This window comes from Molossus molossus, unplaced genomic scaffold, assembly GCF_014108415.1.
Source record: "Molossus molossus isolate mMolMol1 unplaced genomic scaffold, mMolMol1.p scaffold_m16_p_8, whole genome shotgun sequence".
Classification (NCBI taxonomy): Eukaryota; Metazoa; Chordata; class Mammalia; order Chiroptera; family Molossidae; genus Molossus; species Molossus molossus.
This window is the reverse complement of record NW_023425402.1, coordinates 13,422,664-13,444,946: the sequence shown is the minus strand read 5'-3', so window position 1 is coordinate 13,444,946 and position 22,283 is coordinate 13,422,664. Positions and strand designations below refer to the sequence as shown.

The window sequence follows — 22,283 nt, the reverse complement described above, 5'->3', positions numbered from 1 at the left end:
GACAAGGATCAGCATCGATTCTTTCCATTTTTCACTTACATGCACTGAAAACCCTCACTCACATGAACTAGTAGATAGAAATAAACTTTTGATAAAGCAGGATCACTCGGTTCTTGGCCTGCTTCTGAGGTATATGCCAAACATCACATAGTACAATTTCATTTTAATTACTTCTGTTTGGCCTTCCTAATAAAAAAAGAATTGGAAATCATCCAGCCTGCGAAAAAAGAGATTTACTACGCATTTATTGGAGTTGCTTGCTTTCTCGGTATTCTGAGTGTCTTCTTGTGTGGTGGCCAGGAGCTTAGTCCCTGGGCGGTAAACCCAGCTAAGATTTGGATGGGATGGGTAAAAGGTTTGCCTTTCTTTTGTGAAGGAGGAGGGCTGTTGTAGAAGAGCAGGGATAAGAACAGCTCACACCTCCATTACCCATCGGTTCTAGAAAAGAGTCTCTGTGGACGCTGAGGATCTGGAAATTGATTCTCTTAAAACTTTAAGTGGGTGTGTAGCACTTGGACGGTCTTCATTTCCTCCCAGGGGTTTGCATACTCCAGTTTAAAGTCCACGAAAGAACCTGAATGGACTCAAACCAGACTAGACCATTCTCTCCAGATTGCCTAGTTCATGTTTCTAAGAGGGAATCTGATGGCCCAGCCTATTTTTTTGGGCCAGGCCACATCATAGGCTTCTGGCCAGGTGGTCAGCCCCTTGCGCAGATGTTTCCCTGAGCAGGGACCACAAGGAAACATGTAACTATGTTGACCTAGCAGGCAAACTATTAAGTACAGTACTCATTTAAACTGGCTCCAATTCTGTTCTGCTAGGAATATGCTCTCTAGTCTATGAGGTCCCACATTGTGATTTTTACCTTTCATTTATTTATTTTTATTTTTTTAAATTTTTTTTCTTTATTGATTTTTAGAGAGAGAGAAAGGGAGAAGGAGAGATCGATAGAAACATTGATGAGAGGGAACATCGATTGACCACCTCTTGCATGCCCTCCACTAGGGATCCGGCCCGCAACCTGGGCATGTGCCCTGACTGGGAATCGAACCAGCGACCTCTTGGTGCATGGGTCGATGCTCAACCACTGAGCCACACTGGCCAACTCATTTACTTTTTTAAATATGTTTTCATAATAATTTTTTTTTTAGAGAGAGAGAGAGGAAAGAAGAGATGGAAACGTTGATGTGAGAAACATTGATCAGCTGCCTCCTGCACGCCCCCTACTGGGGATCGAGCCCACAACCCCAGCATGTGCTCTAACTGGGAATTGAACAGGGACCTCTCAGTCCATGGGACACTGCTCAACCCAACCATACCAGCTGGGCTGGTTTTTACCTTACATGCATCTCTTTCCTCCTTACATTGTTGTACTTATTCATGGACCCATCATCTTTTCTAACCATAATCTCCTCAACAGCAGGCCCATGTCTTAATCATTTTCTAGCGTTGTGTCTTACACTTAGTAGGTGTCTAATAAGTATTTGTTGAGCAGATAAATTGATTAATGAATGTCTTAAACTTCTTCATGTCTCCTTCAGATCCTAGAGTAGTGCTGGGCTTTCAGTAAGTAGCAGGGTCCCAGAAGAACGGATGAATTCATTCATCAGTGAGAAAAACAATGAATTAACAAATCAATGAACTAATGAGCCATTGGATAATGAATGGCTTGAAAGTGAGGGTCAAGATTTGAAGAATCAGTGTAAAGGGTGTGATGTGTATGTGTGTGTGACACTATGTCTAATCGAGTCTCCTGCTTGTGTTTATTTCTATAATGGGTCATAATAGGTATAATTGCTCATTGCAGAACATCCATGTAAGTCTTCCTGTTCTCTACATCTGTCTTGCAGGTGTGAGCAGCATCTCTTCACCACGGTGGTGTTTGGCCCGTACCTCAGCCCGGGTGGGGACGTCAAACCCCCGGCTCTGCACATGAGTGGGATAGGCCAACAGGAACACCTGGCTCCAGCCACGGTCACAGACATGTCAGCCGTGGAGTAGCGTGGACCCTTCTTCTCACCTTCTCAGGGTTTCAGTCCTTTTGGGTTTGTTTCACTGACCTTTTTTTATGGTTTTGTGGCTGGACATTCATGAGCGAGGCAGGCAGCATGGGGGATCAGCAGCTGTACAAGACCAACCACGTGGCCCACGGCGGTGAGAACCTTTTCTACCAACAGCCAGCACTCAGCGTGCATGGTGGGCTGAACCACAACTATGGGAATACAGTCACAGGGGCTGGAATGGATGCCCCTCAGGCATCACCCATTTCCCCCCACTTCCCTCAAGATACTCGGGATGCTCTAGGCTTGCCAGTGGGCTCCAAAAACCTTGGCCAAGTGGATACCTCGAGGCAGGGAGGGTGGGGTGGCCATGGAGGGCCTGGAAACCACGTCCAACTCCGTGGCAACCTGACCAACTCAAACATGATGTGGGGGGCACCAGCCCAGGCTGAGCCCCCCGATGGCTACCAATACACCTACTCCCAGGCCAGCGAGATCCGGACCCAGAAACTCACCAGCGGTGTCCTGCACAAGCTAGACTCTTTCACCCAGGTATTTGCCAACCAAAACCTGCGGATTCAGGTCAACAACATGGCCCAGGTGCTGCACACCCAGTCAGCAGTGATGGATGGAGCCCCCGACAGTGCCCTTCGCCAGCTGCTGTCCCAGAAGCCCGTGGAGCCCCCAGCACAGTCTGTCCCTTCCCGCTACCAGCAGGTGCCCCAGCAGCCTCACCCCGGTTTCACTGGTGGGCTGTCCAAATCAGCTCTTCAGGTCGGGCAGCACCCTAGCCAAGGGCACCTGTATTACGACTACCAGCAGCCGCTGGCTCAGATGCCAGTGCAGGGAGGACAGCCACTGCAGGGCCCACAGATGCTGCCCCAGCACATGCAGCAGATGCAGCAGCACCAGTATTACCCACAGCAGCAACAGCAGCAAGCTGGGCAGCAGCGTGTGTCCATGCAAGAAATGCAGCCGCAGCCGCAGATTCGCCCGTCTCAGCTTCAGCTTCAGCAGCAACAGCAGCAGCAGCAGCGGCAGGGTTCAATGCAGATACCTCAGTATTATCAGTCCCCACCCATGATGCAGCACTTGCAAGAGCAGCAGCAACAACAAATGCACCTGCAGCCCCCTTCGTATCACCGGGACCCCCACCAGTACACCCCGGAGCAGGCGCACGCTGTGCAGCTGATTCAGCTGGGCTCCATGCCCCAGTACTACTACCAGGAGCCCCAGCAGCCCTACAGCCACCCCCTCTACCAGCAGAGCCACCTGTCCCAGCACCAGCAGCGTGAGGACAGTCAGCCCAAGACTTATCCAAGCGACAGGGAGGCCCAGGCCATGCTGAGTGCCCACGGGGACCTGGGGCCATCTGATACAGGAATGGGTGACCCAGCAAGCTTGGACCTGAATCGGGTCAGCAGTGCCCTCCCCCATCGGCCGCTCTTGTCCCCCAGTGGGATCCACCTCAACAACGTGGGGCCCCAGCACCAGCAGCTGTCTCCCAGTGCCATGTGGCCCCAGGTATTCTCACATGGAAGTTCCTCCTTCTGTCTCAGCTGCAGGGCCAGCCAGGGCTGAGTCTACGCAGTGCCCAGTCCTCTCTCCAACCTTCAATCTTTTTTAGTCATTCCACAAACCTTCACCTACATGTGCCAGACACTATGTCAGGTGCTTGGATCACACACACAGTCAAGTTTGACTCAGTCCTTTGCCCATAGAGCTTGTAATCTCACTAAGAAAATGGCCAAAACTCCATATCAGATCCTGTAATGTAATGACTAAGACCTTGAGTCAGGTGCCGGGGGACAACATGGTGGGAGTGTCTGGTTCCCCCTGGGTCTGTCCTCGGGGTATATTCCCCATTTGGGAGGGAGACCACATTATGACAGCATTTCTCAACGTATATTAGAACAGGAGTTCCATGGAATGTTTAATGTTTAATGGATATTGCTGGGGGTGGGTGTTCTGTGCATGATAAACTTGGGGTTTCTTAAAGCGAACTGGGTTGCAATGCTGCAGGGCTTCTCAGTGCCTTTAAAATGCTAATGTGCACTGTGACTCTCCCAAAGGGGAGACCACATGTAGTTGCAGAGATGAAAACCTTAGCTGCCTGCAGGTCCAGGCAGGTAAAGGTAATAAGTAGAATGGGCTGGCAAGAGACAATAGTGAGTGGCCAGTGACTAATGGCACTCTTGAATTCAAGATTTTAAAAAAACAAAAACCTTCTAGCCAAACAAAACAGGTCCATGGGCCAGATGTAGCCTATAGGCCACAGTTAGTAAACCTTGCTTGTTTCCCAAATGTATTTAACCACAAAACAGCCTGCTGCGCTGGATATTATTCATGCTCTGGCATATTTGATTGTTGCACTCAAATGCCAGTGTGGTCAGGGGAGGAGGGGACCCTAAATTAGGACCAGGTTAGATGACAAGAGGGCTCTGATGGATGTTGAAGTCCAGAGATGAACTCCCCTTGATTCCGTTTTGTTTGGGGCTTGGGCGCAGTGGTAACTGAGAACCTTTGTGATATAAGAATAAGGTGACATGGTCAAGTCTGGGAAAGAATTTCAGCAGATCTCTGGACATGCTGCTGCTTCCTGCGGGAATGGGGCCTGTCTGCAGAGTGGGGGATTGAGTCCGGCTGGGCTGGGGGCTGGGGGCAGCTCCTAGAGTGGGCCGTGCCCCCAGGTGAGGGAGCAGTCAAGAGAACGAAGTCTCGGGTGTGCAACAGCGCGGTGTGAGCAGCTGTGAGCACAGTCAGTGGCAGGCGGAGAGCGGGCAGAGTCCGGGAAGTGCGGCCCCGGGGTTCCTCCTCCCAGCAAAAACACGTATTTTTTCTCTTCTTTCTTTCGGTGTCCTGCATGACTCAAAATTAGATGCACCTACCTGATGGCAGAGCCCAGCCAGGGTCCCCTGAGTCAAGGTAGGATGGATGCAAGGCGGCTTGTTGGCATTTTGGGCGACTGGGGGGTTTTCCTGTGTTGTCTCATGATTCATTTCCAGATTCAAAGTCAATTCCTCAAAGAAGTTGATAGGAATAATAATGATAGCAGCTAGTGTGTTTGAGGGCTTCCTGTGTGCCGGGCACTGTATATTGTGTGTAATAACTCACCCAGTGAGTGTGGGCACGATTACCATGTACCTAGCTAGACACAGTGAACACTCAGCCATTGTTAGCTATTATTGTTATTTTAAAAACGTATAAACTGAGGCTCAGAGAGCTTAAAGTTGCACATCAGGTAGGCAGCAAAGCCTGTGTTCTGCCCACTGTCCGTTTACCCAGTATTTACTGAGTACCTGCTGTGTACCGGGCATAGAGCTAAGCTTTGAGAATGCCAGTGAATAGTTCAGACTGGTTTCCTCCCCTCTTGGGCAGAGTGTATGATTAAAGACTTAGCCAGAACTGATAAAGTGCTAAAAATGTGCAGTCTGGAAGCTGAACTAGAGGACTTAGACACGCATCTCTAAAGGAAGTTTCTGGAAGAAGTGTGCCCAAGCTGACCCTAGAAACGTAATAAGCTGTCGGTGGGAAAACCCAGCCCCTGAAGGCCTGGAATGGAGAAGGACGTTTTGTTCAACTCTTGCGTGACTCTGAACAAGCCCTTTCCCACTCTTGAGCCTCAGTTTTCCATCTGTAAATTGGGCTTAGTTCTCTGAGGGGTATTGGGGAGATACAGTTGGGGCCATGGACCTGGGGGCACTGAATGAATCAAACAGGTTCATTGTCAGGTGTGAGGTCTTGAGAGAAATCACTGTTTCCATGCCTCATGTATATGTCCTCTCCATTGGCCCTCCCCCGGAGCAGCGGCCAACCGAAAGGAGCATTTGGGGAGCAGGTGGATGCCAAGAACAAGCTGACGTGCTCCATCTGCCTGAAGGAATTCAAGAGCCTGCCTGCCCTGAATGGCCACATGAGGTCCCACGGGGGAATGAGGGCCTCCCCCAGCCTCAAACAGGTTAGCCGGAGCCAACCCCTGTGCTTCCCAAGCCATGTGCTGCTTGCTTTGCTTTGCTGCCGTCAGACAGTGAGGTGAGCCCTGCGCGGGCACCCGGGGGGCACAGTCCCTCCCGAACGGGAATGCTTACACTTAGACGCTGGGAGCCGGTCAGGTCAAACAGTCCCACCTCCACTGGTCTCGTGAATGAGAGTCAGAAACAGAAGTGCTAGGAATCCTTTCAGGGCGTCCCAGCCTCCCCACCTCCTGGGGAAGATGGCCAAGAAAACGCAATTTGACTTTTAACGTCTGCTGCTTGAAGCAGCCAAAACCAAGGTCACTTGGGCCTTCCAGATCGGTAGTCGATGGCCAGCATGTGACCCTCAGGCTGTCAGCCAGCATCTTGTACTCACCAGTGCACTGGTGTTAGAGTCCAGCGTCCAAAGATCTTGAAGTACCCTTAGGATTATCCAGGGGGGATATCCATGTCGTGAACTACCCCCTCAGTTTTAGAGGTAGATTAAAATTCAAAGAATTTTCTGAATTCTTTGAACATTGTTGAGATTCATTTAAGTCTATGAGATTAACTCTGTTCCCCCAAATTTTCAGTCACTTCATCTCCTGACCATGCCAGATAAAAGCTTTGTCTTCCATTTAGCAGATGAGTAAACTGAGGCCCATAGAATTCAAAGGTCCTACACAAGAGTTTGGTGTGTGTTTTTTGCCTGATTACAAGTCCATATTCTCTTCTTTCAAAGCAAAGACAACCACACACAAAATAATTAATATATGTTTTAAAATACACACAATACGTGGTCAGGATTTTTTAAATGTGAACAAGGGAGTCAACGGCCTTGTCCACTGCCCACGAGCATCACTCAAGCCGAGGGACTTGGGTTATAGGAAGAAAACCACCCTGCGGTGGTCCCGTCACCTGCATGATGTCCCGGACCCTGTCAGGAAAAGCAGAGTGTGCCCCCCAGTGACAGCTGCTCTCAGCCCAGGATCAAAGCCTTTATTGTCTGTGTAGGAGGAAGGAGAGAAGGCCCCGCCACCGCAGCCCCAGCCACTGCCGCCTCCACCGCCACCGCAGCTCCCTCCTGAGGCAGAAAGCCTCACGCCTATGGTCATGCCCGTGTCTGTCCCTGTCAAGCTTCTCGTGCCCAAGCCCAGCTCTCAGGGCTTCGCCAACAGCGTCGTTGCCGCCCCCTCCGCCAGAGACAAGCCCGCCAGCTCGATGTCGGACGACGAGATGCCCGTGCTCGTGAGGATGACCCTCTCTCCCCCACATTCACCCCCAGGGGCTGTCCCCTGCACGCCTGCTGTGAGTTGCTGCTCTGCCCCTCATGCCTGGGGTGGGAACATCCCTTTGCTTTCTTAGAGATGGGGACAGCTCTTCCAGGGTCACTGGTCTGAGCTCAGAAATGGGGTGGCCTCTCAGGATGGGCCACCACCTTGGGAATGCCATCCTTGCCCACACTGCCCTCTACCCAGGAAAACCTGTTATTCGGCCAGACTGATGGTCTGGGTTAGATCCTAAGAGACCTGAAGGTGTTCCCAAATTGAAACAGATGATAACTCAGCTGGTAACCACGCTTATTAAAATATGCAAGTACTGATAATAAATAGCTATGGCCTGGGCCCTGGCCCCTCCCCCAGGAGCTCCAGACCTCCCCAAATCCAGCAACCAAAGATGTAGCCCCTGGCATCCATTCTGATGGGCAGCCTTACCAGATGCTTAACATTTTCAGTATCACACCTGCATAAATACCTTTGGAGGACCTAATTGGTTATGGTTCCAAAAGTAATTCCACTAGGAGACACCCATCCCCAGCCTCAGGAAAGCAAAGAGATTTGTGTTTCTCACTCACTGTTAAGTTCTCTTTCTCTTTCTCAAATTCCAAGTGCTTCATCCAGGCAGCTCAGCTTGGCTCTGGAGCAGAGATCGCTCACTCTCTCTCTCTTCTCCTCCCCCCCTCCCCGGGCGTCTGTAACCATGAGGTTGACTATATCAGATTTGATCCCTCCCACAATTGGTTGCTGGGTCATATTTGTCCCTGGATAATAGAAAGCTACTGGGATTCCAGAAGGCATGAGGATGGGGGTGACCAGAATAGGAGGGATAATTAAGAAAACTAGAAAAGTCAAGAAAGCTTTTTTGGTTCTCTGTGTAATATCTACGTCTCAGAAGAGGAGACTGATGGAGAACTCTGGGGGGTGAGGATTCTCATAGCTGGCAGGACTTAAGGCCAGCAACAGGCGGAGAGATGAAGTGATGACCAAGCGCCCTCTTTGCTCAGGGAAGCTCCTGGTTGGGTGGGAGAGGCACTGTTTCTGCCCTTGGATCACTCTCAGCCTGAAGCTGGAGACAGTAAGGTTTCTAGTCACACAGGGCAGAGCCCCAAGCAGCACCCTGCCCCAGTTCAAGACAGTGGGTTAAAGACCAGGGCAGATGAGAAATAGGGAAGCCGTGGGTGGCGGGGAATACACCTGGGTAGCTAGAGTGGTTAGAGGCTGGCAAGGGTTTGGTATGAGTTGGCTCAGATCATCATGAGGGCAGTTCTGAGCAGTGTTTTGAAGGCAGAAACGAACTTGGCTTTGTGGAAAGGGTGAAGAGACATCGTACGTGGGGAGAGCAGCTGAAGTGGAAGCATGTAGGTGGTACTGAGCAAATGTGAGCAAGGTCCTGACATTTGATATCAAGAAAGGAACGTGTCCTGGGAGGAGTCCTGAGTTCTAGTCTCAACTCTGCTCCCAGCTGGGATGTAGGCAGCGGAGGCTCCCCCACCCCCAGATCCTCCGTTTCTCCCCTGACCTTCACGGGGTGGAGAGCTTCTGAAACCTCTTAGTGCGTGGCCCCGATTCCAGTCTGAATAGCTTGGTGGGAGTGGAACACTGTAAGTGCTTCCTCTCAGGTGGCATCAGGTCTGACATGGGTGGCTCCCTTGGCCCAGGGTCAGAGCCTCGCCTGGAGAACAGGACCAAAGGCTCACATAGAGAAGCCCAGGAGGCAGCTTTGGCTCTGTGATCAGAGGTGTGGGTCCTGGTGCCGGATAGAAGTCACAGGAGGTCTGCGTGTGGTCAGATGACCTCATTAGTTACCCAGGAGCAGGGTGTAAAAGTTCAGGATGGCTCCCCAACAAGCATCCTCTCCTCATTCTGCTCAGCACCCCCCTCTACCTCAGCCTCAGGCTGTGAAGAGCCCTCTGATGTGGGGAGGAGGCAGGCTGGGGCTCTCTGACCTCAGGAGAGTCCCCTGGGGATGAGCTGGGAGCCTAGAGGCCCTCTGCCCCTCCTCCTTTCCCCACCTCCTTGCTTCCCTGGACTCCCCCTAAGGGACTGGGGGGACACCAGAGGGCAGGGAAGCTGAGGGAGAAGCAGGAGGGTCCAGCCTGAAGTGCTGAGGGCAGCAGCAGGGGCCCAGAGAGCCAGGAGCCCAGAACTGGGGGACTGGGCAGGTCACATGACCTGAAGGCAGTTGGTCACATGACCATGGCCAGTCCTTCCCATCAGCCCCTGCTGCCTTCTACTCAGGCACCACCCTGGGCTCAGGAATTGCCAGGGGCTGCAGCTGGGACAGGCACTGGCCTGCAGGACCTGGGAGGGTACCACAGGCCGCCCAGACCTCTCTGCAGGTATCTCCACTGTCCCTCCCAACCTCACCACTGCCTGTCCAGCCGCACCCAGCTCTTGGATTTTCTGGGCTGACGCTGGCACACAACCCAAGTCTGTCTGTCCGGCTTTGGCATGCCCTGCTTATCTATTGACGTGCATCTGTTTACTTACTACTCTCTGTGTCCGGGTGGCAGACCCTCCAGACGGGGCTTGGTTCTGCTGCCCCTGTAAACCACCCCGCCGACAGGAAGCCGCTGCAGGGAGGGCTTGCTCCGAGGGCGCCGAGGGCTGGGGCATCGGGAGGCGCCGAGGGGCTGAGCAGGGCCCCTTGGAGGAGGGCGCACGAAGTGGGCCCCGGAGACCGCAGAGGGCTCCCCCTCAGCCCCAGTTGCCTCCGAGGAGAGCCCAGGGTGGGTCCCTGGCCCAGGGAGCCGTGGCGGGCCTGCCCCCGCGTGCCCCACAGCGCCTGCCCAGCTGGCCCGGACAGGCTGCGCGTCCCGTCCCGGGGATGTTATCGGCCCCGCTGTCTGTCCTCGGGAGCAGCGGGAATTAAAGGGCCCACTCGGCCGGATTCCACACCGCAGATGGGAATGCAGCGATAAGGGGAAGAATGTGACTCGGTTCCCCTCGCCCACCCCTTCCGCCCACCCGCTCCCTCCAGACGGGACAGCCTCCCAGGCCCAGGGTGCTCCCCGAGGCCGGCGAGGGCGTGGCCGGGCAGGCGGGGTCCGCACCCTGCGCCCCTGTGCTGTGGGGCCCGCATCTGAGCCGCTCGCCCCCGTTTCAGGAGACGCCCAGGAGGCTCCAGCCTGGCGCCAAAGCTGAGGAGCCCCTCAAGGCCGAGAAGAAGAAGTTCCGGCACCGGCCCGAGCCGCTCTTCATCCCGCCGCCGCCCTCCTACCACCCCAGCCCCGCCTCCTACTCGGGCGCCACCCTGTACCAGAGCCAGCTGCGCTCCCCGCGCGTCCTGGGGGACCACCTGCTGCTGGACCCCGCCCACGAGCTGCCCCCCTACACGCCCCCGCCCATGCTGAGCCCGGTGCGCCAGGGCTCGGGGCTCTTCAGCAATGTCCTCATCGCGGGCCACGGCCCCGGCGCCCACCCGCAGCTGCCCCTCACGCCCCTGACGCCCACGCCGCGCGTGCTGCTGTGTCGCTCCAGTGAGTCGCCCCTCAGGGCCCGGGGTGGGGGTCGCACTTCCTAGGGTCGGCTGTCATGCCACCGACTTCCGTGCGGGTCGGCTCCGCGGGCCAGGCCCGGTGCTAGGCGGGGACAGGCGGGGACACCCCCCCGGAGCAGAGTCGTCTCGGGAAGTCCACAGCAGGCCGGGTGGGCGAGGTCACCCTCAGCGTGTCCCCACACTCCACGCGGCCCCTGGACGCCGCGGGGGGCTCTGGCCTGGGCGGGGCAGGAGGGCCCCTGAAATGACCGTGCAGCCAACTGTTCTTTGCTCTGGTTCCTTCGGGACCCTCTCCCTGTTGACCGGTGACTCTGGTTTTTGTGCTTCAGACAGCATCGATGGCAGCAATGTGACGGTCACCCCCGGGCCTGGAGAGCAGACTGTTGACGTGGAACCGTAAGCCAAAGCCAGTTTTTCTCTAGAACGAAGCTTCCGCTGAGGAAAGGGACAGGGGCTTGGAGGAGTGCAGTTAGTTCTTCAGGGGTCAGAGCGGCCACTGAGGGAGAAGTAGAAACTGGGGGCTCATGCTGTTTCTGGAGCCCTGTTGCTCTGTTACTGCCGGTGTTTCAAGGCCTTTGCTGAGGACTGAGGGCAGAGGAAAGCATGCAGCCCTGGCTCGTGCTTGATGGGGAACCCAGCGCCCCCATCTGCGGCTTCCTGGGCCACTTGCGTTGTGGTCAAGTGCTTCCACGTCCCCCGTGACACTGAGGCATCTCTCTCAGAGCGCCCGGCTCTACAAGGCTGCTTCCAAATGTCCTTGCGTCCCGCATCCCCTCCCGAGTGTGCTTGGCCCGTCTTCCAAATGGTTTGTTGAGTAGTGGGGGGTGGGGGTATATAGAAGGGAAAGGTGGATATTTGCATGGCTGAGCACAGCAAAGAGGCCCTGTGGTAGAGCGGTGAGCCGACTGAGCCGGAAATCGATAAACCTGAGTCCCAGCACCATTGTGCTATACTGGATCTTTTTTTTTTTTTCCCCTTCCAGGTGATTTTGAGGCTTTGTTTGTTTGTTTATTTGATTTTTAGAGAGAAAGGAAGGGAGAGAGAGATAGAAACATTAATGAGAGGGAACATCGATTGGCCGCCTCCTGCATGCCCCCCACTGGGGATCAGACCCACAACCTGGGCATGTGCCCTGACCGGGAATCGAACCTCCGACCTCTTGGAGTATGGGTCGACGCTCAACCACGGAGCCACACCAGCTGGACTGTGCTACTTGATCTTAATCAAATGAATCTTTGTAGGCTTTAGTTTACTCCTCTATTAAAAGAATAATTTTCACTCCCTTGATTATGTCACAGATCTTTAGTAGTTTCAGAGGCGATGATTTATGTGAAAGTGGTCTGAAAGAGATAAAAAATGAAATAAGCACTTTGTACTTGTCGCATTTCTCCCGGTTATGTGGTATCATCAGCTATGCTCTGGGCAGCTGTTCCCTTGGAATTAGCACCCTCCCTCTCTCAGTCATGAGCAATGGAGCCCCAGCCGACCTCTCCCTTGCTCCTGCAGCCTCTCTCCCCAGTCTGAAAGCTGTTCCTTGTCCCAGTGTAAAGGCCATGCCTGGAATCTTAGGATCACACTGAGGAAATGCCCCTGCATTCTTCTTGCAGAAGGAACTGGTTTTCTTCTTTTGCAAGTTCCTGATAGTTGCCCTTGGCTGCAAATTGAAGACCACACTGTTGTTTTTCTTGTCATTAAAGGCGCATCAACATTGGCTTCAGATTCCAAGCAGAGATCCCAGAACTCCAGGATGTCTCTGCCGTGGCCCAGGACACACACAAGGCCACACTGGTCTGGAAGCCATGGCCAGAGCTAGAAAACCATGACCTCCAGCAAAGAGGTACTGGCATGTGGGAAGAAGTGGGTGGGAAAGGCTGGGTTCTCTCACAGGATCTCTGGCTCCAGGGTCCGTGTGTTTCCATGATACTGAGCTCTGATGCCGTGGCCTCTTGTTCCCCACAGTGGAGAATCTCCTGAATCTGTGCTGTTCAAGTGCGTTGCCAGGCGGAGGGACCAATTCTGAATTTGCTTTGCACTGTCTCTTCGAGGCCAAAGGTGATGTGATGGTAAGGAGCCATGGAAAGGAGTCTTCACGTCAGAATTCTGAAAAGTGTTTCCCCGGGTTTCTGGGTTGGCCCATGTACCATACGACTAATCCATAAAATGGTATCCAGGCAGCGTACCTCCTGTTCCTTCTCAGTGAGTAAGTCAGGATTCAGAAGCCTGCAGGGAAACCTCCAGTGGGACTTCTGTTTACGCCTCTGAGTAATAATTATGAGCACTGTGTCTTGGGAAATTAGACTCACTTTCAGCACTCTTGTGTTTTACATTGTAAAACCTCTCCAAGCGATGGAGGTAGGTCTTCCTGAGACAAGTCTTCGCCTAAAATAGCCTGTCATCCTCTGCCAATCGTTCTTCCCTACTACGGAAACCAGCCAGAGTTGATCACAGAGTCATTTTTTCCCTTAACCAAAACAGAGTGTGCACATCATTCTCCACCTTTGACGCGGTTCTTTGGTCAAACCAGGCCTTTGGTGCCATCTCCCGAGAATCAGAGCTCACCATTTGCCTGCTCAACCTAGACTCCTGGCGCGATCACTCAGAGACTAACTTCGGTTTCCCCTTTAGTAAACACATGATTCTTAAACCAGACCTAGCTTCCTGCCTTTTGATTTCATGAAAATATGAAAGTAAGCAAATGTCCCAATACTACGTTCTCACGAGGTTACTGATACCCTTGAAAGATTTTCTGGAATGTTGGAGAACTCTCCTTAACCCTTCCAGATAGCGTGGAAGAGCCGTGCTTCTTGAACTTTTAACATGCACATGGATCACTCAGGGAATCTGGTTAGAATGCAGGTTCTTTTTGTTGTTGTTGTTAATCCTCACCTGAGGATATGTTTTCCATTGATTTTTAGAGAGAGTGGAAGGGAAGGAGGAGAGAGAGAGAAACATCAATGTGAGAGAGAGACATTGATTAGTTGCCTCCCGTACATACCCTGACTGGAGTTGGGAATCGAACCTGCAACACAGGTATGTGCCATTGATGGGGAATTGAACCCCTGACCCTTCGGTGCAAGGGTTGAAGCTCTAACCATTGAGCAACACCTGCCAGGGCAAAATGCAGGTTCTTACTCAGCAGTTCTGGAGGCAGGGTCCAAGGCTCTGCCTTCCCCACCGGCTCCCAGGAATGCGCATGCTGCTGGTCTGTGGACCACACTTGGAGTAGGAAGATTCTTGCTCTTCCATCCACTCCTCAACTTCACCTGCAGCATTTTCTTTTTAAGTCAACAAGGCTGAAGGAGGCAGTTTTGAAAGGGTGTATTTAGCTAGGCTCTCTGCGAGGACAGTGTCTAGTACTGTTATCAGTAATACAACTGTTGAGGTTCAGTTGTAATGAAACGTGATTTTTCTGCAGAACAGTTACAAGTCATCCACTCACTTCCTCACAATCTTTCCCCAGAGACTCGGCATCCATTTAGAGGAGGCTCCACCATCTCTGAGGCTGGAGCCCTCACCAAGGAGGTTGCAGACATGGGCTGGGGAGGGTTACAATGACGAGCCCTGTTGGGTGCTGACCAGAAAGGAACCCCTAATTAGGGGGGTCTTCCTCTGGTTTTCCTGCTAGTGCACCCAACCCCACGCTCTGCAGTGCCGACCCCTTTGCCCCATTAGGTAGATGGTGTCCTTGGGACACACAGACCCATTACTGACTGTCACCTTTTCTCTCCCATGGGTCTGCAGGCTGCTCTGGACATGCTGCTGCTGCGGAAGCCAGTCAGGTTAAAATGCCATCCTTTAGCCAATTACCACTATGCCGGTAGGTCGCCCGCAGCCCCTCTCCCCGTTGCTCCCTGAGAGCAGGCTGTTTGCGTGTTTGGTTGTGTTGTTTTTTAATCATAGATAGCCCTGTGTCAGTCCTAATCATCGCCTTTGACCTCAAGGCTCCCTGGGCGTGGCTGATGGGGCAGCTGTGTCTGCTGGCTGGGCGCTGCTGGGCGTTTGTCTGTATGGGCTCCTGCCCCTTGTGGGTATGCCAAGAGCCGGTCAGTAGTGGACAGCGCCTGCACTTTGGCAGGGACACCTGTGCGTCTGGGGTAGAGCCACAGAGAGGACAGCACAGAGCAACAACACTCAGCAGCCCTCATTTGGAGCCAGTAGATGTGGATTCAGATCTCACTTGTGCCCTTGGCCTTCTGCAACCTTCATTTTCTCTCCTGCAAAATGCGGCTTATACTCCATCTCTTGCAGTGTTTTGTGAAGATTCAAGATAGTATATATAGCCCAATGCCTGGCATGTTCTAGAGGCCATTATTATTCATGTATCTAAGTTATTTATTGAAGACTTACTGTGTACAGGGACTATGCTAAGCACTGAGATGAAATAGTGACTATGACAGGCGTAGACACAGTCCTGCCTCATGCAGTGTGGAGTCTGAGCAGGAGGCAGCTATTAAACAACAGATCACACGGAGAGCAGAAATGGTACACATATGTATATACACACACGTACACACACCCGAATGTGTCTTGTAAGAGTGTAGATTAATGATGGCATCACCAATAAAAGGGAGGGAGAAGACACCTTTGAGAGTTGAATGGCATGGGAATCATGAAAGAGAAGGAAACAGGTTGGGGAGCCTAAGAGATGACAAATGAAATTGAAGTCAGCATTTTTATTCCCATCAACTGACAAGCCCGTCCATTCTGAGGGTCTCGACAAACCTACCTGGATTCTCTCTTTCAGAGGGGGCTGAATCCTCCAGTGCCCCTTGATTATTCATCGTTTGTATGTATCCTTGGTGCATTGGTCAGACCCTGCGTGGATAGTTGCTAAGTACATTCGTGGGTTTGGGGACCTAGGAATACCTTTTCCAGTCCTTGGTGCAGACGGCCAGGTAGGCCGACGGTGAGGGCTGCTTTCACATACCGGAGCTCTCCCAGTGGGCATCCTGTCCCCACCGCGTCCGCCTCACTTCCCGTGCTCCGCGCCTGCCTACCATCCCAGGGTGGGGAGGTCTAGCCTTTCTGAGCACAGCAAGCCCAGTGCACAGGCCACCACTGGAGCTGGGCAAGGACAAGATAGACACAAGGGATGAGAAATCCATTGTTGAACCAGTGACCCAACGGAGCGGTTTCTTCGTATCGTTTCAATGATTTCCTGCTGGGTGTCTGTTCCTAGTGCAGGTAGGAAGCTGTGGGAATTCTCCCGAATCTGCCAGGGAAACAATTTCATCCTCTTCTAATTGTGAGTGTTCTCTGCCCATGAAACCCTGACGGGCGGTCCAGCCTCCTGGAGCCTGTCTCAAGCATCTTGGCATCGTGGGTGGAGAAGGCGCCTCTGAGCATCCGCTGTGAGATGTGGCTGCTCTGGGCCCTCGGGGTGACGGTGGCCGTGCCCCTAGGCTGGTTAGCTCCAGCTGTGAGCAGCCTCGTGTGAGACCCTCATTCCCTCTAGCTCTTCCCAATGTATCAAACAGATATTGTTATTTTTTTGTGTGACATGACATCAAAAAGGTTAGAAAGCTGAGGACTAGAAGCTACCCCCCACCCCAAACAAAAACACTAAAGTGATACCAAGAACTTTGAAATTAGAGGGCCCTAAACTCTGCTAAAATGAATTGATCTATTGGCGGTGGGGGTTCCTAGCTAACCCTAACCCACCCCTACCCCTTTCAGCCAGGCAGACCAGGAGGGACTGTGGCTTCCTGGAGTCGCTTCTATTCTTGGAGGCAAGAGAGGTGGAGCTGAGGAGGGAAGGGTTGGCATCTTGCTGGCCGTGTGTCCCCAAGAAAAGAGTGCTCACCGATGAAGTGATCACAGACTGGGCCCCAGAGAATCTTCTAGAATTATGAGCAAAAAGGGCAGAGGTCACTGGTCTCTAAAGTCTGACCTGATCCCATCTCCTTAACATTTTCCTTCCAAGCCACAGGGGAGGCATAGAATTTACCCCATCACATGCCCCAGCTACCAGCCACTCCCTCCTCACCCCCTTCTCATGCTGCTTGGTCACTCCCGTCCCTGTGGCCCCATCCTCCCTTGGCCTCTGTGCCAGGCCCCATCGGGCTGCTCCCCAGTGGTACTGCTTGTCAGCTCACTTCCTCACCGGGACACTCTCTTCTGGGTGGCCTTTGGCTCTGTCTCTGGCTGTGGCCAGTGTCATGCACCCCGACTCCCGGGCCTGGAATCATACTCCCAGGTGTCTTGAGAGGTGGGTCAGGTCTGCCCTGCAGGGGAGGGAGAGAGATGGCTCAGGGAGGGAGGCTGCAGCCTGGGGGGAGAGACCAAGACACAAGCCTGTGAAAATCACTTCTCTTGCTTCACTCCTGGCTTCCCTTTCCCACCCCAGCCCAAAAACTCAGTAAGGAAAGGAAAAAGTGACTGATGCAGGGACCCAGGAGAGACACCAGCGTGGGTGGGCGGCTCACCCCGATCTGGGGGCTGCGTGGCCAGGAGCCCTGTTGAGACTCAGAGGAAAGTTCTATCACAACCACTCCCTGCACGCTTTTTTTTCTTTTTTAAAAAAAATCACCACTTTGCAATTTTTTTTTTTTTTTTTTATCCTCACCCAAGGACATTTTTCCATTTTTTGTTCAGATAGAGTGAGAGGGAGAGAGAGAGAGAAACATCAACGCGAAAGGGACACATCAAGTAGTTGCCACCCGCATGACCCGACCAGGGCCGGGAACAAACTGCAACTGAGGTACGCCCCTTTAGCAGGAACCGAACCCGGGTCCCTCTGGACCACAGGCCAATGCTCCAACCGCTGAGCCAAACCGGCCAGGGCTCCCTGCGCCCTTTCATCCACGAGAGTTGGCCAGGCCAGCCCTCTCTCGGCGCCCTCCCCCTAGGCGCCGTTAGCCGTTGTTTACAGCGGCTCCCTGGTGGCAGCCGGATTGGGTGGGGAAGGCGTGGGCATGAGAGCCAGGGTGAAAAGACGCCTGGATACTATTATCGGGCCCACAGCATCCTTGGTTGTCCATTGAACTGGTCGTTACTGCAGGTGGGCGCCAAGTTCGGGGGTGTCAACTGGCCCTGGGCTTCTTGGCAGGGGTTCAACAGAAGCTACTCTCGGCTCCCACCGCAGCCCAGGTGATCACTGGGTGCTGGCGTCCGACCTGACTGGAGACAAGGGCGGCCTGGAGGAATGCACACCTGCTCGGCTGGGGAAGCCTGCTCTGTCTTGGAAGCTGCCAGTTTAACAAGGAGAAGGATTGACATACTCAAGCGAATACTTTTAAGAAACACAATTGTGATGTCATTTTGCAGGCGTTCTTAGCCCACGTCTCTGGCTGGAGGGTGGTCCCCTGAGGGGCAGGCAGTGACAAGTTACCCTCTCGTGTTGCCTTGCACAGCACTGGTGAAGAACCGGGTCAGTGGGCAAGCGCGAGTTTTGGATCAGACCAAGGTCTCCCTTCCTGCGTCTCCGGAGGGAACTTTGGTGGCAGCCCGCTTCACTCTGCGCCCCAAATTATTATTGACCTTCACCCACCGTGGAAAAACCTTTCACAGGAATGAAGATCTGGTATAAGAACGGTCCTTTTTCTACAATGAACATCTTTCTTGCATAACTGCAGTAACAGCAGCATTCATGAAAGTTTTTCATCCCGAAAGGCCGTCTTGAAGAGATGCTGTGTCCAGACTCGCTCTCCCCTCCATGTCTCTTCAGCCGCCAGTGTTCACTATAGATTGCCCCAAATTTAGCCACAGTCCAGAGCCTGTTTCCCAGCAACGAACACTCGGAACATTTTTCCTCTGGATACTGTTCCAGCACCGGTTTCCTCCAGTTAATTAGGCTCTTTGTAATTAGCTTTAGTCGTCTTGTTAGGGGCCCCCGCTGACAATAGCCAATAGCCAGGAATCCCCAGGTAGAACAAATGAGAGCTGGGACTGGCAGCCCACCAGCCCTGTGTGCCTGCTGAGTGGACAGCGGGGATCTGCGAGAGGAAGGCCAGCGGAGGGTTGGAGGCAGCCCCCTGCCTCGGCTTTGCATTTTATGCTGGACTTGGTCCAAGATGCAGTCACTCTGAGAAGGGCTGGCTTGGAGAGCCTGTCTGAGAATGAGGAGCGTGCTCCTGTCAGAACAGGCTGCGGGGACGAGAGACGCCGGAGCCTCTCGTTGACTGGATCCCAGGGGGCTTGGGTGGCAGGGAATAGAAGGCTAGAAGTGGCGAGTGGCCAGGTATAAGGCTGGGGGTTTATTCATACACAGAACAGGGATGCTGGCCAAGCCCTGCTGTCTTCGTGAGTGCTACTAGGGTCAGGGGACAGCGAGTGCCCCATAGCTGCAGGCCAGTTACGATCTAACACATTCACTGTGCATCTACGCAGGACTAAATGCTGCCAGTCACAGAGTGACTGTCCCGATCCCCATGTCACAGGAGAGGAATTGAGACTCAGAGAAGTCAGTCAACTTGCCTGGGCCACAGAGGAGTAAGTGGCAGAACCAGGTTCACAGCTGGTGGTCTCCTGATTTAAGTCACCCCTTTGTATCACAGCTCAGTGATTACTTGGGGAGCGCCCGTTCGGGTGTTACTTTTGTATACCAGGTTTTACCCTGGAAATTCAGCCCAGCAGCAGCCCAGGGGTGGATTCTCAGCCTGGTGGGGATCCTGGGATCAGGGTGCCTGTGTCTGTGGATTCACAGACACCCTTGTGGGAGAGACACATGCACACTGCGCTGAAGCATGACCCTCGGAGGACAGAGAGGAGCCATCCCTGCTCTCTGAGCACATGCTCCCTGCCCCTGCGCCCTGGGAACAGAAGGGTGACAGCGAGGACGGCGAGAGAGCGCAGCCCACTTCCAACCCAGCACTGGTGTGAAGTGAACACTGAGGGAAGACTGAAGACCCCGCCACAAAGCAGCAGCTCAAGAAATCACCGAGGAGCCCTGGCCAGTTTGGCTCAGCAGTTAGAGTGGCAGCCCGAGGACCAGAGGGTCGCAGTTTCCATTCCAGTCAAGGACATGTACCTGGGTTGCAAAAAATATCCTCGGATGAGGATTAACAAAACAAAAAAAGATATTAAAAGAAAAACCGCTGAGGAGTCGGCAAGGAAAGGTCTCCTTCCCCGATGAGGCTTGAGGATCCTCCGTAACACCTGGTCCAGAAGTCACTTCGCCTGTGTAGGTTTGCAGCTAGAGAACCAGGTAGGGACATGAAGGGACATGCTTTTCACAAGGAGGCAGACCTGGGAATTTAACACAACCATGTGGACAGTAACCAGGCAATGAGCTTGATGTGGGGTGGAAGAAAGCATCCACCGCAGAGACGGTGCCGGCCTAGAAGGCTGTGCGGCCCTGTTTGTGCCTCCCCCAGTATTAGGTGTACTCCAGCTCAGGAAGCGTATGGTCTGGCTGGGGTGGAAAGGCCCCTCGTTGGCCTGTTTGGGGGTTTTCAATATCCCCTGATTCCCCATCTGAGATGCAACCCAGGGCTGCACCAACTGGACCTACAGCAAGCTGGACAGCCGATCAGCCTCTTTTTAAAGTTGCTCAGAGCCTGTCTGGTGTGGCTCAGTGGATTGAGCTCATCCGGTGGACTGGGAGGTCCCGGTTCGATTCCCAGTCAGGGCACATGCCTGGGTTGCTGGCTCGATCCCCAGTAGGGGGCGTGCAGGAGTCAGCTGATCCATGTTTCTCAAATCGATGCTTCTGTCTCTCTCTCCCTTCCTCTCTCTTTAAAAAAATCAATGAAAACATTTTAAAATAATAATAGCAAATACATTTATAAAACTCACCCAGGGACTCAGCTGCTGTGACGTGTCCCTGACATGATCCTCTTCCACCATCATTTTGGTGGGTACCTGAAAGGAACCATGACTCCTTTCTGGTTGTTCAACTGAATTGTTGGTTCATCCTTTCTGCCTTTCTGTCTCTGCCCCTGGGAAAGGGGAGCGTACGGGAGCTGGGACCCCAAGGCCTTGAATGTTGGACAGAATTTGAAGAATGGAGATGGACCTGCACCCCAGATCCCAGCACCCTCCCCTGCTCACGTCCACGCCTGCAAAGCTGCTCCAAACGCCTGGCCGCTCTTCTCTCTGTGCGATAACGGTTCTCACAGCTGGAGGTGGCCCAGCTCCCGGAACCTGTGGGAGGTGTTTCTGTCTGCTGAGGATCAATCAGAAAGCTGCTTTCCTTCTAGAAGTAAAGAGATAAAATCAGTTGACGGCCCTGATTTTTTAGAGGTTTGAACCAGCCGGCTGCGGAGAACACGTTCTGCGTCAGGAGTCAAGCTGGTGGCTTGCGGACCCACTCGGGAGGGAGTCACATGGAGAGGTGGCTCAGAAATCTGAGTGTACATCACTGAATATGTTTGCCAGAATCTCCACCCTGCCTGCCCAGCGTGGTTTCGCCTGAGTTAGTAATTTTGGCTGAATCTTCCAAGGGGAGAAACCATTCAGGTTTCCTGTACTTTAGCCCCATCCGTCAACCACAGAGGATAGAAGTCTTGGGCTAGTCCTAGTTGGAAGGAAAAATACTACAGTCTGCGGGATCACCTCTCTGAGAAGTGGAGGAATGTCGCGCCCAGCCATGTGCCGTCCAAAGAACCAGAGAGAGGAGAATTTAAAAAAAAAACAAAAAACAGAAGAATGTGACTGACTTTTCTGCACATTCAGTACTGACTGAGCTTGGGGGTCCCTAGAAATAGGACTCCCCTTAAAAGTAGGCCTTATTTCTTGCTGCAGACAGCCCAGCACCATTGTCTACGATAATCTGCCTATCCTGCTTCCTCGTTTATCGATGAAATAGACACTCGTGTGGCCAGCAAGGCAGATGTGCCCGCCCAGCATCGCAGGGCCTCCTCATTGGTCTGCAGGTCTGTCAGGAACTGGTCCCTCACCTCGGCCTCAGCCACTCTCCCTCCACTGCAGCCCTGTCGTTGGACCATCCTGGATTCCTGCTCAGTCCCTGAACACCTCAATTTCCTCAGCTGTAAAATGGTTAATGATAATACCAGTCTTAACAGGTTGTTGGGAGAACCAAATGACTAGCATCTGTGAAGTACTTAGAACTTGGCACAGTAACAATCACTTACAAATGTTGGCTTTTCCCCCCAGTTCAGCTTCTTCCATGTAGTAAACACCTAATAAGGGTCGGGTGAATGGATGGATAGATGAATGAAGAAGAGAAGGAAGAGAGGAATGAATAAAATGCATCTTCTCACTGCATACCTCTAACTTCACATCCACACTTCCTCTTTCTAGAACTCTCTTCCTTCTCCTTGCCCGACTTGCTCTGTGTTCTTGCAAACTCAATTCGGGTATTTTCTCTGCCTGGAAGCCTCTTGGCTGCCCTGGTCTCTGCCTTCATCGTCGCATGAATGCAGTGGCCTACTGGTTTGTCTCCCTCCTGGGAACCTCTCGAGGGTGTAGACTGCCAAATTGACCGCATCTCAGGGAGCGCTTGTACGTGAACGCATGCTCTCGTGAGCATTGCTGTTACGGAAAAACTGCAGCTGAAGAACCAGGGAGAGGAGAATTCAAAAAACCAGAAGTTACTAGACTAGACACCTTTTGCATTATCTTTAAACCTTCATACGTATCCTAAAAG

The 22,283-nt window shown here is 53.0% G+C and overlaps 1 protein-coding gene across 1 annotated transcript in view; it reads left to right on the top strand.

The window, feature by feature from the left end:
* Window positions 1–22,283, top strand: part of TRERF1 (transcriptional regulating factor 1) — a 205,130-nt gene that overhangs the window by 166,775 nt on the left and 16,072 nt on the right. Inside the window, exons 5-13 of the mRNA XM_036247866.1 lie at window positions 1,854–3,527; window positions 4,882–4,928; window positions 5,811–5,961; window positions 6,971–7,264; window positions 10,343–10,715; window positions 11,065–11,131; window positions 12,433–12,572; window positions 12,695–12,798; window positions 14,477–14,552. Coding sequence (XP_036103759.1) covers window positions 2,094–3,527; window positions 4,882–4,928; window positions 5,811–5,961; window positions 6,971–7,264; window positions 10,343–10,715; window positions 11,065–11,131; window positions 12,433–12,572; window positions 12,695–12,798; window positions 14,477–14,552 — 2,686 coding nt within the window. The 5' untranslated portion in view covers window positions 1,854–2,093. The remainder of the gene's footprint in view (window positions 1–1,853; window positions 3,528–4,881; window positions 4,929–5,810; window positions 5,962–6,970; window positions 7,265–10,342; window positions 10,716–11,064; window positions 11,132–12,432; window positions 12,573–12,694; window positions 12,799–14,476; window positions 14,553–22,283) is intronic.